Genomic DNA, 19,533 nt, shown 5'->3' on the forward strand with positions numbered 1-19,533 from the left:
GATTGTCCAAGGAATATCAGCCAGGCCTAGGTCCAGGCAACTTCAACAGGAAGGGAGGTCCCAGATACCCACTACTTCATGGGGAGAAAACCAGGACCCTGGGGACATAAGAGCCTGGGACCAGAAAGATGGTCTTCTTGGAATGACCTACCTTCCCTGTGTCCTCAGGCCCTGGCTGCAATGTCACTGAGCATGGAAGGTTTGGAGGGATCTGTTCAGGAGACAAATAAAATGAGTTAACCTTTCACCTCTACCTTGTCTTTCCCTACACACCTCACTCCTAAACACCCGTCAGACCAAGGAGGACAGACCATCTCTCCTCCATCACACCAGATCTTCTGAAAGCAAGACTAGGAGCCCCTGATATAGACTGTTTCTCTCCTGGTCACACCACATCACACCATGCTGCACACAGGGTCAGTGGCAGACTGGGGGAGATAAGAATTTGAGTGTTCTTCACCCAAGATCTCAGCTCAGCCCCAACCCAGAATCATGGAGTCTTGGAAACATGAAGATGTGAACTCCAGAAGCGTGGAGTCTTGGAATGGCAAGGAGGCATGACAGAGGATGAGCTTGGTATGTGGGCAGCCTGTCTGAGGGGAGATAGACAGAATTCCTCCCTTCACTGCAACCATTCCCGGGCCTTCCTTTCTCTAGTATCTTAAATTCAGAAGGGCCAGAAGGGCAGCCTAGAGTTTAAGGTGGCATGTCCACAGTGGCCAGAGATAAGACACATAGCAGGTAATGTAAGTGACAGTACCCAGGTCCCCAGTTGGGTAAGACAATGCAGCTGCCCTCCTGGCTTCCCCGTGTGCCTGCCCTGAGCACATCCCAGAGGTGAGGCTTCCAGAATGCAGGTGGAGAAGGAGAGCTGACCTCAAAGGTGAAGGGGTAGGCATGCTCGCCCAGCTTCTTGATGAGCCGCTCCTGTAGCCGAGTCAGTGGCTTCTTGTCCTCAGGGGCCGGTGGGAAGGACTGCACGTTGGCCACAAACAGGTCTTTACGAAAAGTCAGACCCAAGACATCCAGGTCTTCCCGGCCATACCGGAAGGCACAGGTCAGCGTCACGTAGACTGTGAGAAGCAGGTGCACTAAGAAAGGGCCTGGGAGGGCAGCACACAACTCCCTCCCCAGAGTTCCAGCTGCAGCCCTAAGGTTTGGCCTACTGGAAGTTACATGCCTGTCCCAGGTTCAAGTGGGGTGGGTACACTGGCTCTCTGACACAAGGTGCCTTTAAGGGCAGCCTTGATACAACTCTTAGGAAGAGGCCCCCTTCTGGGAAGTTCTGCCCTCCCAAGCTCAGGTGTATGTAGGGGCAGAAGGACAGTCAGGCAGCCTGGTGGCTGTGGTGGTTGGATTAGGCTGGCAGACTTAGGAGAGGGGCAGGGAGACAGCCTAGAAGAGAAGCATACAGAAGGCTGTGTTTAAAAGACATGGGATCTCAGGCCAACCTAACCCTAACCTTATACACAGACCTTTTTACCTTTGTCTTCTATAAAATGAGACCCTCTTTCCTGCTGTGTTGTCATCTCCCCTGTGCCAAGCCTTATTGATGGGACAGGGCAAGCTTGGGGCATAAGTTCTCCCATGGTGGGCATGAGGCAGGGCTGCTCTGTGCCAGAGACCAGCGTTCTCACTATAGTAAGCACAGGAGCATCTAAGCACATAACCAATAGGGTGGACAGAGAGAACCATGGGAGGTCACTGGAGAGCAGAGGATGAGGAGCCACAGGGCACACTGTGGGTAAGAGGAACACAGCTTACCTCGCCTTTCTTTGAGATATTCAGGATCCACCAGGACCACACCATCTGGGGGAGACAATGAACAACCTGACCTTCTCAACCCAAGCCCCAAACATCCACTCAAACCAAACCCCAGAGGTAATAAATAAGGCACATGGTCCATTTGGGTATGACTCTCTTCAGGATGCACACCTGCTATCAGAGCCATTGACACTTGTACAGGAAAACACAGCTACAGTCACACACTATAGAACAATATTTCAAAGAACAGTATGTATTAGGTAGCCCCATAAGAGTCTACTGCCTAGGGACATCATGGTGATTTTAGTTTGTGTAAGCACACTATGTCCTCCACACAATGACAAAACCACATAAGGACAATTCTCAGAATTGCCATCATTAAATGACTAATCTCGCCAAGAGGCTAACTATGGTAAATGGCCTTGAGTCATGTTAGGCAGGCTTAGTAATAAACAGAGTCTGCACCAGGCTTAGGAACAATGAGGGTGTTTTTTTTTTTTTTCAGAGCTTCCTGGATAACGTGGGGAGTGAGGGGTGTCTGTGAATTGGGGGCTCCGATCAGTAGCTCTCAAGGCTCATGTGAGGACAGATGGGTAGTCTGTGTCAATGTGCACATGGGTAAATTCTGTCACATATGGAAGTATTTGGACAATCCCTGGCATGTGTGAGCATGACTGTCATGGTTTGGATCTTAAATGTCCTCCAAAGACTGGTGTGTTGGAGGCTGGTCTCCAAAGCAACAGCGTCTGCCTTTAGGAAGTGACTGGCTCATGGGGGATCTAACCCATCAGTGAATTCATAGCTTAATGCCCTGCTGGAAGGCAGTGGAAACTTTAAGAGATGGGACCTGGTTGGAGGAAGAATTCTATCAGTGTGCCATGAAGGGCATATTTGGTTTTCGGTCCCTTCTTCCCACCCTGCTCCCTGGTCGCATGGCCCCTGTCATGACATTCTGCCTCACTTCAGTGCCACAGCACTGAGTGACTGTGAGCTGAAACCTCTAAAGCCATTGCCCAAATAAGTGATCATCTTGTCACAGTGATAAAAGCGACTCACACAGTGGAGAGAATAGGAAGTACCCTGACGGCTCACATGGCCTGTACTTGGGAGCAGAGCATCTGGCAGGACACAGGGGATGCTTCTTAGCTGAGCATCCCTGGAGGCTAGGAGTACTGTCCCAAGGATCACATGTCTGGCATTCACATACACACATACACACACACACATACACACACACACACACACATGCAAACACATGCAAACATACACACACACACACACACACACACACATGCAAACACATGCAAACACACACATACACACACACACACACACACACACACACGCGCGCGCGCACACATAAACACACATAAACACACACATTACCATACTACCCACCCCCATGTATCCCTATAATTGACCATTCAGAGCATCTCAAGAAACAGACAGTGAGTTCTTAGGTCCAAGGTTATAGAGACATCTAACAGGGATATCCCCAATCTATCCTCAGGGTCCCCCACCCCCATGCATACTTTTCCATCCATGACAGGCATCACCTCTGTGCCATGTCCTGCACTGACTGGAATCCTGGGACTCAACCGAGAATAAATATAATGTCCCAGTGAAAGCACTTGCCCCTGCCAGCAGTGCTTCCTCATTGGGGTTGAGGGGAGAGTGACTTGGAGCCAGGCCCCACAGGACAAGGAAGAATTGCTCACTAGATGACCAAGATAGGCAGAAGGAACAGTTCAACTCTGTAGCCTGAGAGCAATGAATTGTGAAGGCTGGTAGGAGAGGATTCCCAGAGCTCGTGGCAAATGTTCCATCAGCTGGTCCTTGGCCCTGGACTAGCACCAGGTCCCTGCTCCAGGTGGGATGGTGAAGTATGGGGAAGACAGGACCAGTTGAGAGAGAAGGCAATGTTGTTGACAGAGGGCTTCTTAATGAGGCACATGGACAAAGCTGGGCAGTGACCTAGGAACTCACTGGGTCCTCAGGTCCAGCAGGGAGCTCTGGTACCCTCTGGTGCCAATGTGTATATTGGAGACCTGGTTCCTCCTTCTCTAACCCTTTCACTGCTCCTACTAGGTTTATGTTCAACAGTGGTCCACCAAGAACTCTCTGGAAACCACTGCCTGAAACCAAGCACAGGGGAACCCCAGACCAAGTGCCTCGGAGGAAAAAAACCAGCTCTGAAGAAGATGCAAATGATGGAACATCAGAAGACCTACACATTGTCCCCAGGCAAGGCTGGAGAGGAAAAGTGGGTGGTCCTGTCCCAGATTGTAAAGGAAGGGGCCTGGAATGAAACCAGAATCTGCAGCTTGCCGTCCTGCCAACACCCCATGGGCTCAGGCCCCCAGGACCTCTGCTTACAGTCACAAGTGTCTTCTCTCTGATGAGCTGAAACCTGCTGTTATGCTCTGTCCTTTTGACTCTGGAACCAGAGTCCCTTTTAGCCCAGGACAGTGCACAAGAACATAGCAATTTCTCTAGGACACCTTCCCAAGTCACACACCCCAGTTTCTTCGCCTGATCCTGGCCTGGGTTTATATCACTCTGAAATGTCCATGACCATTCTTAAAATAATAATTGAACCTGTCTGGCCTCAGCACTTCCCTTTGTAAACCAGGGTGATTCTGGACCTCCCTCATACAATATGAAAAGAGGCCTGAGGCCAATGTCTTTCTATAGAAGCAGCTATTCTGAGTGAGGGCAATTTGCTTCCACATAGTCATTTAGCATTGTCCTAACTGTGGTGACAGTAGGGGTAGCTCTGGTACCTAAGGGCCAAGGGCCAGGGATGATGGCAAATATTCTGCAGTGTACCTGGTGGATGACACCAACCAAAAATAATCCAAACCAAGATGGCAACAATTCCAAGGGCAAGAAACCAAAACTCAGCCATGACATTGGGAGCCAATCTCAGCTGTGACTCAGCCTCTCCAGCAAAGCCCCATGTAGGTGAGGACAGCCCCCTAGTTCTGAAGTCCTAAGAAGAATTTCCCCAGTAGACAGCAGGGCCAGGGGCTAGAAGCCAGACCCTACGACTCACTAGCTCTGTGACCTGGAACAAGTGGCTGAGCCTCTCTGACTCATTCTGTCTGGAAAGCAGGAGATATTGCTGCTGCACAATAAGCCTTATATAATCTGTGGCTGCTGCTGTCCAGTCAGAAAGGACTCTCTCTTGAATAGGGAAGAGCTGCCCAGAAGCTCTCTTCCTGAAGCAGGAGGCCATGCTCACCCATTCTGGGTACCAGACCCTTCTGGAGGTAGGACTCTTCCCTAGCCCTCTGCCCAGCACTCACCCACAGGGTCCACGAGGTCAATGTGGTCCACAAAGTCCCGCTTCCCCAGGTAGACAGTGAGCTGGAGAGGAGAGGCACAAGAGTGTTAGTGGCTGTGAGCCAGCATGACACAGGACCCTGCCCTGGAGCGAACACTGATGCCTACACACATTCCTAACCCTTACTGGAACTGCAGCAAAATGTGGCCCACTACCCCAAACCTAATATTAATGATAGTAGACCTTTGAAAAGTTTTTAAACATCTCTGCTTCCCAACCCCCTATGAAAGGGTTCTTATTCTTCCCATTTTATAGACAAACATACCGAGGCCCATGGAGGTCTTTAAACCAAACCCCACTGAGGGCTGGAGGAAAAGCAGATCAAAACAAGAAAGCAGGGCATCCTGGGGTCAGGCAGGCAAGCCATGTACTCAGTGCAGGTGTTGATGTGGCTCTGGGCTCTTCAGCACTGCCTACTCTGAACTAGGCAGGGAGCTACTCACATGAGGACGTTTCTTCTAGGGCACTGAGGAATCAGGGAGCTAGCTCCCTACCCAATCATCAGCTAGCAAGGAAAAGCCCTAAGCCAGATAGAATTCTACTGGCTCAAAACTGAACTGAGAACACCATCCTAGACGTCCCCTGCTCCTCAGCCTTCCCACAGTCCTGACCATTCTACTCCATCATGTTCTTCAAGGGAGACCACATCAGTCCCTTTGACATTTGGTAGCCTCCAGCTGCTCACATCACCTTAGCCACACCTAAAACGCAAATCTAAGCAAGCAGCTGTTTCAGACAGCTGTGCCTTTCTGAAAACCCTTTAACCATTTCCCTTGCCTCAGGGGTAAGGATGACAGTCCGATTTCATTCTCAGTACCAAATCTAATTGACTGGTCTGGGATGCCTGTGGCCCTAGATTGCCAAGGAATCCAAGATAGGACTGATCCTGGCTCAGCAGGAGAGGTTAAAGATGATTAACGATGGACTCCAAATGGAGATATAGACATGCAGAAGGCAACCCAGGGTGTGTGAGCTGCTAAGCCCAGCCACAGGAAACTGCCATGTGCCCTGTGTCATCCTCTACACTGTTCCTTCATTTCGCTTGGAGACTTACAACCCTGGGATGCCCCACACTTTCTTGGATTTTATGCTCAACCCTAGAGATCCCCCTCTTCACCTAGCTTTGCCTAGAACTGTGTCACCTCCAGAAGAAGCCATGGTTGACACACACATCCCAGGCAAGGTCTTCCAGTCCCTGGGCATCCCAGAATCTCACACTTGGCATTCTGTGTGAGATGATCAACTTTCACACTGGGAGCACCATGCCTCTCTTATCTTGGTACCCTCCCAACCCCCAGCAGTCCCAGCCCCGACCTAGCATAGATGTCAGTACTACCTGTTTGCTGAACAGAGTAAAATGGGATACAGCCTACAGCCTGTGCAAGCAAACAAGAAGCCCAGGCCCTGGGAGTCCCAGAAGAAAGATGGATGGATGAGGTGACACCATGACCTCTCACACCAGGGGACTTGATGGTGTCACAGTGGCCAGCTTGCCTCAGTTTCTCACACTCACACTGATGTCTCTTTGGGAGAAGCCAGTCCATCTCTCCCCCAACTGGGGCTCCCTGAAGCCCACACAGAAAGTTTCCAGGGAGCTCTCCCCCCCACATCCCACACATCCCATTGGGCTCCTATGGCCCTCAGGACAGAGCTGTGTCAGCCCTAGACAGCTAACAGTGCCTGTCTCTCCCAGGAGATGCTGCTTCCTTTCCTAATCCACAGAGGCACCCAGAGTGTGGGAACAGTGAGGAGTCAGCACACACTACAGACTCACCTTTCCATTGGGGCTTGCCTTCTTGAACACTCTGTGAAAAGAAAGAGAGGCCAAGCCAGGGTTAATGGATTCTGCCCAGCCAATCTCTTGCAGGCGACCCTAGACAGGGCCATAGATAAAGGCCTTGAGTGTCCTACAGGGACCAGCAAAGCCTCAGAGCAGGACAGCTTCCTTCCTTCCACCTCTCCTCCTAGGATGAATGTTAGCTGCCTGCAGCCCTCCTTCAATCCTTCAGAGTGGGCTGAGGGAGACTCACAAGCCCACCCAGCTCGAGTAAAGGAAAATCCTTCAGTGCCTGCTAAGTCCCAGTGATCTGACCTGGCCTCTTTCCCTCCCTATGTCACCTCCTGCCACCCTCCCTTAGTCTCCAGCCTCACTGCTCTCCAGCCCCTCTGTTCCTCGTTCCTTATCCACCAGGTGATTGCTGCACAAGGCCTTTGCTCCCAGTTTCCCCTACCCTACTCTCTTACCCTGGACACTCTTCCCAAATGCCCACTTTCCCAATCCCACTACCCCTGTCAGCCAGTCCTTCTCTTGATTCACTCTTCCTTTCTTCCCAGCAACCCCCTGACCATATACTTTACTTCTTGCCCCACCTGTCTGCTCTGCTGGCATGCCCGCTCCAAATATGCCCACTGTCTCTCCTGTCCACGGGTACATCCCAAACACACACAAAGGCACACGTCACTATTGTTCAAGAAATACTTGTTAAATGATTGAGGGTGGCAAGAGTACAATATAAACTAGTTGAACAGATAAATGAATGAATTTCATTGCTTCACTGAGGGACAGAGGCACAGGAATGTGGGGGCAGATGCCTATGCTCGAATAGCAGAGCACTGGGCCTGAGATTAGATGGTAATGTAGTCCCTAAATCCTGAAGAGTGCCACTTGCCTTTCATGGCAACCTTTCCCCTTCTAGAGCTGTGTCTGGGAACCCGAGTCTCCCTCGCCTAAGTACCTTTATCCAGCCCACAATTTCTCAGCCATTACTGGGGAGAGGCAGAAGAAAAGTGAAAGCTAGAGAGATGGGGATGAGGAAAGGTATTGAAAGGAGGGGAGGTGTGAAGAGAGAAGAGAGAGACAGAGGTAGAGGTATGAAAATAAAAGATGAACAAGAGACAGGAGGAGAAGAAAACCAGGGAAAGAATCAGAAAGCCTGAAGCAGGGAGAGATGGGACAGACCCAGAAAGGTGAAACCCCTAGGCAGCCTCAGCAGGGTGTGCCCCAATCCTTCCCAGAAGCTGATCTGCAGGCATCCAGGCCTGTGACTGTGTGGGGTCTCCACAGCCATGGCCCTGCCTCACCCTCCCTTCTGGGACCTAGGGAATATTGACAGGTCTGAGTATTGCTTGCAAAGGAGAGCGTGGCCCAGCCTCTCCCCAAACATTCCCCTAGGGGCCCTGGGAGCCTTGTCTTCTCATTAATATTTATCAGTGTTGGGAGTGTGAAGAAGCCACAACTGGCCAGGGTGTGATAATTGTTAAAGTAAGGGGAAAAAAATGCAGACCACTCCATCTGAACCAGCAACTCCAAGCTAGAAGCTAGGAGCTCCATGTTTCTCCAGGAAACCAGAGAAGTGAAAACCCTGTGGCTTCCAAGTCACAATTACCTCCAGCCCTTGGTAGCCTGTGCTCTAAGGAAAAGGAAAGATCTCACACCCAGGCAGGATAAACAACTGAGAGAGAAAGCCACTCTAGTGGCTGCCGGGAAGGACGAGGCACACGTGGGGCCAGGAGGAGCAATATTCACCAAGCAGCGGAGAGAGGCAAAGGGGAGGGGAATTAAAGCTCTGCCGAGCAGCTCATTATTTCTCATAGTAGAAAGGATAGTCTAACTCCCACTCCACAGATAATTAACTGGAGGCTCCAAGCGATGCATTAACTTGCCCAGGAGCACAGCAAGCAAGGGGCTAGGTCGGGACCCAGACTCACTTCTGACTGGGCCTCCAGAGATTGGTGCCTTAATCCAACCCACTGTTTCCTAAATCCATGTTTCAAAACGGCAGGAAGAACAGACAAGAGGGGAGGGAGAGAGGGATAAATGAAAGGTGACTGGGGTGAGGGGCAGAGTGGGGCTGAAGAGGGGCAGGAAGCACAGCCATCAGTGGGGAATGTCCTGCCACTACCTTAGTCAGCACCCGAGGCCACCTCCTTCAGGAAGCCAGGACTCTTGTGGCTTCCTCAAACAACAAGAGCAGCTGCCTCATTCTCTGTCTGTTTATTATTCCCCACTCATGCCTTTAAGTACTTTTCCCAGGACAAGGCTCTTCCTGGACAATCCCATTTCAAAGATGGAGACATTGAGGCTCGAAGAGGCACCCACGAGACTCAACCACTCCATCACATAGCCAAGCACCACCACTCAAAACTCCACTCACTTCTTGCCCCAACACTGTCAGAAAAGAGGCTCTATGGGGTATTTTCCGTTTCCACAACCCCACGTGTGCAACACCGCATAGACCTCTCTGCCCGTGGCCTAACCTAAGCCCACAATCCCAGCCAGCCTTGCTGAGCAGCTGCGTCTGTTCACCCCCAGCCTTGCCTGTGCCCCACAACCTGAGCCTTAGTCACAGCTGGGTTCCCCAAAGAGAAAGACCAGCAGTGTCCTTCCTGGTTAAGGTTCAGGATAGCTCGAGAAAGAAGAGGAGGTCCTAATAAGGAGGCCAAAATCTCACGGGAAGGATGAGCAGGCAGGATGCGCTGGGGCCGGAGCTGAGAATGGGGACGCCATCGGAGCCTCAAGCCGTAGCTCCCTGTCTCCACCGCTCCTTCTGGGGCTGCTGCAGGGCCTCCTGGCTGCGAGGCTGTCTGTGCGGCTGCTCCATTGTCTCTGTGGACCAGCGCGCCCCGCTTACTCAGGGATTTTTCTGCTCCTCCATCCTTTGGGCTCGCATGTGACTCACACTCCAACCCTGTTTCTACCCTGCCTCTCACTCAGCTTCCCGCTGCTAACTGACTGAATGGCCCAATTCCAAATTCCCAGGAGAGGAATCTGATTGGTCAGCTTTGATTAGGTACCCCACCCCCTGGCCCAATCACCTGTGTCCAGGACATAGCCTGTGGTCCATGAAGCATGAGCAGAAGAGGCTCTGGAGATTAGTATTGTCCAAACCAGAGGTTGCAAGTCACTGGTTGATTAGGAAACCTACTTAAAACATTACAGGTCGGAGAGCTGGCTCAGTGGATAAATCGCCTGCTTCACAAGCATGAGGACTTGAGTTCAGATGCCCAGTACCCATGTAAAAGCTATATGTGGCAGGCTGCACCTGTAACCTCAGCACTGGGAAGGCAAAGATAGGCAGATCCCGGGGGCTTCTGTGGCCACACAGTCTGGCCTACATAAAGAGCTCTGGGTTCACAGAAAGCTCCATGTTTAGTGATGGGCCCTGTTTCAAAAAATTAGGTGAAGAATGATAGTGGAAGACATCCATAGTTGACCTCTAGCCTCTACGCACACATACACATACAGTACGTACATACACAGAGATCCTTTTTTTTGAGGCAGGGTCCTGGAACTCAAATACAAACAAGCTGGCTTCAGACTCACAGTGATTCTCCTGCCTCTGCCTCTCAGGTGCTGGGATTAAAGACATGCGCTCCTATGCCTGATTATATTTTGAGGTTGGTTGTTTGTTTTCAAGACAGGGTCTCACAAATGTAGCTCTAGCTATCCTGAAACACACTATGTAGACCAAGCTAGCCTCAAACTCAGAGATCCTCCTGCCTCAGCCTCATAAGTGCCACTACACCTGGCTTTATTTTTTGATTTTTAATGAAATGGGATGGACTAGACTATAGAAACAAGTGCTACAGGCAACAAAGATGTACTAGATACTCCCTACAGGCACCAGGATTCCCTGAGGCTGGATGTATGGGATGCCAGGCATCTTCCTTCCTGTGGAGTTGGACGCCCCCCTGTGGCTTATTCTGACCAATGAAATGCGGGTGCAAATGTCACATGCCACTTTCAGCCAGAGGCACAGAAGGAACCATCCATGGGTCCCCAAACCCTTCAAGCTCATTTTCTGTGGCTGCTATTTACAAAGTCCCACGAATTCAGTGGCTTCAAACAACACAAACTTAACTAGAGTTCTGTGCTTCAGAAATTCAAGTGGGCTTCCTTGAGCTAAAATCAAGGTGTCAGCAGCCCTTGATTACTTCTGGGGGGTTCTAGGGCAAATCTGCTTCCTACTCTCTCTGGCTTCTGGAAGCCTCCTCCTTCCTCCATCTTCAAAGTCAATGAGAGAAGGTGGCCTTCTCATTATATACGGCATCACTCAGATCTGCCCTCCCTTTCCTTTTGAAAACCATTGAGATGACACAGGGACCATCTGGGTAATCCAGAATGATCTCTCTGTTTTAAGGTCATCGGATTAGCAGCCTGAAGCCCATCTGCAACCATCATTACCCATTGCCACATAGCACAACATTCAGAGGCCCCAAGGAGTAGGACCCCGACATCTTGGGACAAAGCATTGCTTTGCCTACCACACTGTCTTTCTGTGGCTGCTAAATTCAGCAATGTTCTGGATATTCTGCTACATGGTAGTACAAACAGAGAGGCTTGAGTCCTGTCAGATACATGATTGTAAAATTTGAAATCCTGAGCTGGGTGATGATGGCTCATACCTTTAATCCCAGCACTCGGAGGCAGAGGCAGGTGGATCTCTGAGTTGGAGGCCAGCCTGGTCTACAGAGAGAGTTCCAGGACAGGCTCCAAAGCTATCCTGAGAAATCCTGTCTCGAAAAAACAAACAAAAAATTTGGAATCCTGAGGCATGTGTTACAGCAGCAGACCAGCTGGAACCCAACAAGGAGAATGCCTATGATAAACCGATCCTGAAATTCACAGGGGAATGCAAGGGAGAAGAACTGCCAAAACAATCCTGAAAAGAATAGGACAAATTTGGAAGGCTTGGACTTCTCAACTTCAAAACTTACTACAAAGATACAGTGATTAAGGGGGCTGGAGAGATGGCTCAGTGTTTAAGAGCACACACAGCTCTTCTAGAAGACCTGAGTTTAATGCCAGTATCCACACCGTGCAGCTTACAGCCACCTGTAACTCCAGCTCCAGGGGTATGACTCCTCTGGCCTCTTCAAGCATCTGCACACATGTACACAGACAAACACATTAATAAAAACAATAAATTATTTTAATGATAGAGTAATCAAGGCTGTGTGGTACTGACAACATAGAGATCAATAAAAGATAATTAATAGTATAGAAATAAACCTACATATTTGTGGCAATCTGTATTTATCTATATTCAAATTGTGGCATTTTTATGATTTTTTTACAAGAGAGCTAAGACAAGGTGATGAAGAGAAAGAACGGTCTTTCTGTCTGTCGGTCTGTCTGTCTTCCTTCCTTTCTATGTATCTTAGGCTGGTCTCAAACTCCAGCTTCTCATGCCTCAGCCTTATGGGTGGGAGCCACCACACCTGCTAAAATAGTCTTTTCAGCAAATAACAGAGGGGCTATAAGTCTACATGCAGAGGAATGAGGTGAGGCCCCTACTTCACACCATATACAAAATTGGCTCAAAATGGACCAAAGACCCAAATGTAAAAGCAACTGCCATGAAACAATTAAAGAAACTATTAAGTGTGCAAATCTTCATGTCCTTGAATTTGGCAATAATTTTGATTTGTTTTGTTTTTCACGACAGAGTTTCTCCATGTAATCTGAGCTGCCATGGAACTCACTTTATAAACTAGGCTGGCCTTGAACTCAGAAATTCACCTAACTCTGCCTCCCAAGTGCTGGGATTAAAGGCATGTCAAATTATCACCCAACAGGCAATAACTTCTTAAATCTGACACCAAAATCACAAGCAACTAAAGGAAGGAAAAATAAATTAAATATTTATGCTAAAGGAGTTACTATCAAGAAAGCAAAACAGAACTGAAGTGATGGGTCAGTGGTTAGGGTCATTTGCTGCTTTTGCAAAGAACCTGAGTTTGATACTCAGCACCCACAGTTTGGCAGCTCACAACCACCTATAATGTCAGGTCTATGGGATCTAATACCCTCTTCTGGCCTTCAGGAGTGCATTGCGCTCTCTCTCTCTCTCTCTCTCTCTCTCTCTCTCTCTCTCTCTCTCTTTCTCATATATATATATATATATATATATATATATATATATATATATATATATCACACCAATCAATCTATGCTAATCCCTCCTCATACCCACTAAGATGGTTACAATAAAGGACAATATAACTAAGGTGACAAGAACCTAGAGGAAGTGAATCCCTCCTACATTGTTGGTGGGACCATAAAGTGGACAGCAGTGCAGCCTCTTTGAAAGACAGACAACCCCTCCAAAAAGCTAAGCTGAGTTCAGATGTGACCCATCTGACCCACTCCTAGGTATTGACCCAAGAAAGCAAAAAACATCTTTAAAAGGTTTGTCCCTGGATGTCCAAGTAGCATCCTTTAATGTAGCCACAAAGAGGGACAAATGCCTGACTGATGATAAAGTGAATGTACATTTTAAATGTGGCAGACACAAAATGAGATGAAATACTGATCCACGCCACAACATAGATGAACATTGAAAGCAGTGTGTGTGTGTGTGTGTGTGTGTGTGTGTGTGTGTGTGTGTGTGTGTGGTGGAGGAGATGCCAGGGATCAGTTTCCAGACACAAAGGTGAAGGTGGCTGAGTTCCCTGGGTGTTTGAAAGATTCAGAGCATCTGGGCATAGTTGGAGTATGTTCCTAGTGCCTGAGGAAACCCCAGAAGGGCAAGCTGAGCTAGAGAATGGTCCATTGTTCCTGGAGGGCCATGGGTCATCTCTATGATTCTTCACAACTGATTCTTCACACAGCAGGTAGATAACAGTGAGGGGCCTTGAATGCCAGGCTGAGACACTTGGAACCCATCCAGAAGGTAGTGGAGAGCCACAGGCATTGAGAGAGAGGGAGGACGGTGGGCTGGAACTGAATTTTGGACACAAACCCTTGAACTCACAGCTGCCCCCTGCATCTGCCCCTGCCCCCACCACCTCCCCTGTCCCTGCCCCTATGGCAGTATTGGCTCAGTTGGGTGAGGTAGGGACTATGCAAGGGGGCATTACTTCTCAGATGCAGCCGCCCTACATTCTGACCCACTTTCCTGGGTGTGAGAACAGCCGTCAGGGAGCAGGGAGGCGTGAGGAGCAGGTGGCTGCGGCAGCAGAGACTCTGAGGGCCTTACGATATTCTCCCTGGGCGGAGTTGTTTGTGCTGGGCTTGTCTGCTGTCTGCTGTGAGGAAGTAGCAGAATGGAAAAGCCTCACGTGCTCAACCCACCTGCTTCTCAGGTCAGCCCAGGAGGGGAGACAGGAAATGTCACCTCATCACACAGACCTCCCCACTGTCGGGGACCTGAGAGGTCACAGCATAGCCCTGGTGGAGAAACCGGAGCCTGGGGAGAGCAGCTACTTGCACTGGAGCCAGAAAACTGGCTCAGACTTGCCACTGTGTCCCAGCCAGCCTAGGATGAGCACCCTGGGCTTCTCAAAACTTCACAAGGATGCCTTTGGGCCTGACATAGTCTCTGAGCACAGAGTGATGTCTAGTAGGCCTGAGGGCTGAGAGCCATGGATGGGTTCTGTCAGATTTACCTGTAATTATCCAGGCAGACAAGCCTCCAGCCTTTACTCACATAATCTCCTGCCATGATACGGACTGGTGAGATACATGGGTCAGACTCTGTCCCCTGGACAAAGCCCATCTTCTGGGAATCTATGTCACCAGACATGGAAAAACCAAAGACCAATGCAGATTTTACTAAGCTGCCTGGATCTGAACACAATGGCACCCACAGACAGCCTGAGCCTGCCTAGCCTTCCTGAGGGTTAAGTAAAGGCAGAAAAGAAAAGAAAAGAAAAGAAAAGAAAAGAAAAGAAAAGAAAAGAAAAGAAAAGAAAGGGTCCAGAAATCCAAGCAGGTAGACCCCACCTGACTCCAGTTTTCCATCCTCTCTGAGGCTCCCTCTCCTGTATTGAGGGCACAGAGGACCATCTGCCCTGCAGCTGGGAGCAGCAGGGAGACTTGACACTTCTTGTAGACTCCAGTGGGCATTGCTGGCAGTATACTTCCTATGGCTATCAGCTTACCCTGGCCACACCAACAACCTCAGGTGAGAAAGTAACCATGGCAGCAGAAGAGAAGACTGTTAAAGAGAATCCTGTGCCATCAGACTATGGAAACAACGGACCCCTTCAGAGAACCCACCCAGGTGCCCCAGGTGCCCCAGGTGCCTCCAGGGCACCTACAATGCAGATGGGGTGCAAATGGCAGACATTCCACAAACAATCAAACCCTCACTCATAGGTGCAGTGGGAGAGTGGTAGGGAGTAGCACCGTGTGCCCAGTCACAACAGAACCTTTCTCTCTTCTCCAGGGTCCCTTCAGCACCCACACCAGCCCCCAGAGACACCAGGGATGTTGTCTTTCTTTTCCTGTTACTGTGATAAAATGACCTAGCAAAACCAACTTGATATTTAGGATCATGAGACTAAGTGGGCATACCAGTGTGGGGTCATCTTGATCAGGTTCATTAAGACTTGTGAACTGTGAGTGACACTACTGTGGACTGTATACAAAGCAGAGTGAGCTGAGCACAGGAATCCATTACCCACTGCTCCCACACACACACACTGTGGTTGCCATGGAAGCAGCTGCCTCAGGCTCCTCCTACCTTGACCTCCCTGTCATTATGGATGGTGCTCCTGAACTGTGGCACAGAATCAACTCTTATTCTTCCTTAAGTAGGTTGGGGGTGGGGGAGGAGGGGTGGGAGTGAAGGGAGGGAGAGGGAGAAGGGATTGATATGTGAAACAAGCTTGTTCCTAATTTGAACTAATCAAAAGAAAAAGAAAAAGTTATGCACACTGACAAACTTGCTCAATAATATTCTAAATTCGAAAATAAAATTTAATACCACAAAATAAAAGAAATAAGGAAACCATACTCAGCCCCCTAACTTCCATATCATCTTACTGGATTCCTCCTCAGTTCTTGAGGTTAGTTGTGTCCACTGTGTCCTGTGGAGGGAACCTTGTGGAATGCCCCCACTTCAGCCCTTTCAACCCTACATCCAAGGGCAACCACACTGGTAGCATGATCTCCACAGTGGGAGGGTTTGCTCTACAGGAAAGGTAACAACTGAGTTCCCCCACACCACCTTTGTTTTGTTGTTTTCTTCCAATAAGTCAGTGGCCCTCGGGGCAACATTGGGTATAGCCCTAAGTAAGTAGAACTCCCTCTACACCAGCTCCAGTGCAGGGGGGTGCCATGCAAGAATGTATCATGGACACAAGCATATACTCCAACACACACACACACACACACACACACACACACACACACACACACACAAAGAAAGAGAGAGAGGGGGGGGAGAGAGAGAGAGAGAAAGAGAGAGCATGCAAACAGCAGACACTCTAGCACATCTACACAGGCACACCACATAACACACTAACCTCACCATGCACACACTGCTATGACACACCCTCCCTGACACACACCATTCACACAGGTACTCCTACAGTAGTACTCTACCCCGCAACAGAGTAACTTCAACCATGAGAAAACCAAAGAAAGGCAATCCTCCTGCCGCCCCCACCTATCTGAACACTATCCCTCTCCTTCATGGTCCAACCATCCCCACTCCTCCAACACCAGCCTCCTAATGCAAAAGTCTCAACCTCCCCCCAGGAAGCTCAGATGTCCCCTTTCAGTGTCCCTGGAGGCTCTGGCCAGGCAATCAGTCAGTGCTGCCTCACATCTGGCTCTGAGCAGCTCTGGCATAGAATTTACCTCTACCCTTCTTAGAACCCACAGCACTCAGCACCCTGCAGAATTCCATCACTTGGAGCACCTTTGCTGCCACTGACACAGCTAATCCCAAATCTTTCTCTCTGGCCAGACATTGCTACCAGTACTCAGGCAGGTCCTGAACAACTCCTCCCATGATGCTCTTCCCCTGTGCGTTCTTCCCTTCCTAGCCCAGGCCAGCTCAGCTGAAACGTGCTCTGTGCAACTCTCAGGGATCAAGGAATAAGTGATACAAACCCACAGAAAGAGGAAAACAGCTGCTTCCTGGCCGGGCAGATGAGAAGAAGTCTTACCCCATTTTGCAGACACGAGCCTCAAGACTCAGTGGTGCCACAGAGCAAGCCCAGGAAGGAGCAGAGCACAGGAAGGATCCCTCAGCGAGACCCAGAGCTGGGGGCTACAGGCACCAGCAGCTAGGCCAGCCCTGCAGACAGCTCTCCCCAGCCCCAAATGAGGGTCAGTTACAAAGAAAAGGAAAAGGCGTTCCTGATACACGTCCTGTTTCCTCTTCTCCTCTGGGCTTCTCAGGCTAGAGAGAGCGGATGTCTCTGGGCTGTCAGAACTTGGACTGTGCACAGCCCGTCAGTGGTGAGGGTCTCTCTGTACCTCCCTCTACCTCAGCAACACAGGCAGCATGGAGATAGGTTTCCTGAGTGACCCTCTAGTTTCCCTTCCTCAGCACAGGGAGCCTTTCCATGTTAATCCTTTATGAATTGAGTCACAGGCAACACCTGACTCTATCATAAAGGCACCTCCCCCAGGAAGCCTTTCCTATCATTCTCACTTTCTGCAGGAATCCCTCTACAGACCCCTGTCCTTGCTCCTATACAACTGCCCAGCTCATTCTTGACCTGCTATCTGTGGGAGCTGGACTCTCTGGGAGTTAGGCAATGGAGGGGATCCCAAAGTCAGGGCCCACCTGTTGAATGCAAAGACAAAACGTGCCTACCTGTCATATAGGAGTCCTTCCTGAGGGTAGAGGTCAGGCCTCAGGCAGCATCTTCCTGAGGATAGTGGCTATGACTCCTCTATCAGACTGGATGCTCCTTTAGGACAAAGGTCATGCTTCTATCCTCGGACAAGAGGGCTACTGCACTTGTGGGGGATAGAGAGTGCTTATCCAGGGAACATTTTCCCATCATACCAGAATTCCTCTCCTGGCAGATAGGATGCACCTCCTCCTCCACCAGATTTACAACCCCACAGCATTTCCAGAACAAACCAGTTCAGACTAAGGCATAGAGGTGAACTCTCTTTTAGGAAGAATTGGAAGGAATCTTGCCCAGGGTCCCAACTTCCAAACCACACCTCAACCGAACTGAAACTTTCTTATTACTCTTAAGACAGTCCAGTCAAGTATCTAGGAAGAGGCTATCAACTGTCAATCAAGACCCATCGAGGTTCCTCTTTGAAGGCAACACTGGCCTTCCCTGATTGACACCCCTGCCCCTGATCCGTGCAGCCTTCACATCCTCTTCCCTACTTCTGCCTGCTCCAAGGACTACTGTCGGTCAGTGTCAGTCCTCAGAGTGTTTGCAACACCTCTTAAGAACTCAGCCTCACATGTTCCAAGAACAAGAGGTGGAAGCAAAGGCTGAGGAGCCCACGCTAAAGGTAAAATTGGGAAGTTTAAGGGCAGCATCTGAACTCAGACCCCAAGAGCCAGCAGGCTGAATGTTAGCTGAACACATGTCCAGCAAAGAAAAATAATTTCTTACTCAGAAATCATTACAAAACAGATGCCACAGTGTTTACTACAAGCAGGGCACTATTCTAAATACTACATTCACTCATTTCACATTCCACAAGAAGCCTAAACCTGTTGCTATGCCTTTTCAACACACACCACTTGATACACTCTTATTGTTTCAACTGGAAACTAACACAGGTATTAAACAGTTCACCCCAAGTAACAGAGTAGGAAATGAAAGATGTAAGTAGTTTAAAACAAATTAAGATGTCAAAAGGAAGCAGGGCAGGGGTGGCACACACCATTAATTCCAGCACCCGGGAGGCAGAGGTGGGTAGATCTCTGAGTTCCAGGCCAGCCTGGTCTACAGAGTGAGTTCCGGGATATCCAAGGCTACACAGAGAAACCCTGTCTCAAAAAGCAAAACAAACTAGTCAAAAGGAGGGCCTGGGAAATGGCTCAGAGGGCAAGGGTGTTCCTGGTCAAATCTGGAACACACGTGGTAGAAAGAAAAAAAATCCGACTCGGGCCAAGTTACCCTCTGACCTCTACACACAAACCACACATACACACACACACACACACACACACACACACACACACACACACAAAATAATAATAATAATAATAATAATAATAATAATAATAATAAAGGTGAAAAATGCTAGCGATATAGCTGAATGGCAAATGGCAAAGCACTTGCCTAGCACATGGATCCTCAGTACCACCAGCCCAAAAAACTAAAACTTACTAACAGTGCTTCTGAATACTAAAAGAATTGGATACTTCTAAAAGACACAACTCATGCTATTTCTGTTCCAAACCACACACTTCATAACCGGACACAGGATGGAACACAGTTCAGGATGAGGGGGTCTCCAAAAGAGACCTGTTTCTCAGACATCCTAGACCACAGTTAACCTTCTTTTCAAACATTTTTTGATGGGTCTAGGGTCTCATGTGGCCCAGGCTAGTCTTAAACTCATTATGTAGCCAAGGATAGCCTGAACTCCTCATCTGCCTGCCTCTGTCTGCCAAGTGCTGGGCTTAGAGGTATAGGCCACCACATGCAGTTTATGTGATGCTGGGTACGGAACCCAGAGCTTTGTGCATTCGTGGTAAGCA

At 49.3% G+C, this 19,533-nt stretch overlaps 1 protein-coding gene across 3 annotated transcripts in view; it reads right to left on the reverse strand.

Annotated features, from left to right (window-relative positions):
• Arrb1 (arrestin beta 1) overlaps window positions 1-19,533 on the reverse strand; it is a 71,756-nt gene that overhangs the window by 18,737 nt on the left and 33,486 nt on the right. For 2 of the 3 annotated variants that reach the window (XM_027407756.2, XM_027407755.2), the window contains exons 1-6: window positions 9,562-9,839; window positions 6,885-6,915; window positions 5,073-5,133; window positions 1,765-1,809; window positions 877-1,073; window positions 152-211 (exon numbers count right to left, since the gene is read on the reverse strand). In XM_027407756.2, coding sequence (XP_027263557.1) covers window positions 152-211; window positions 877-1,073; window positions 1,765-1,809; window positions 5,073-5,133; window positions 6,885-6,915; window positions 9,562-9,617 — 450 coding nt within the window. In that variant the 5' untranslated portion in view covers window positions 9,618-9,839. Of the gene's footprint in view, window positions 1-151; window positions 212-876; window positions 1,074-1,764; window positions 1,810-5,072; window positions 5,134-6,884; window positions 6,916-9,561; window positions 9,840-19,533 lie in introns of those variants that run through there. The other variant, XM_027407757.2, reaches the window with a different exon arrangement.

Source organism: Cricetulus griseus, chromosome 3 (assembly GCF_003668045.3).
Source record: "Cricetulus griseus strain 17A/GY chromosome 3, alternate assembly CriGri-PICRH-1.0, whole genome shotgun sequence".
NCBI lineage: Eukaryota > Metazoa > Chordata > Mammalia > Rodentia > Cricetidae > Cricetulus > Cricetulus griseus.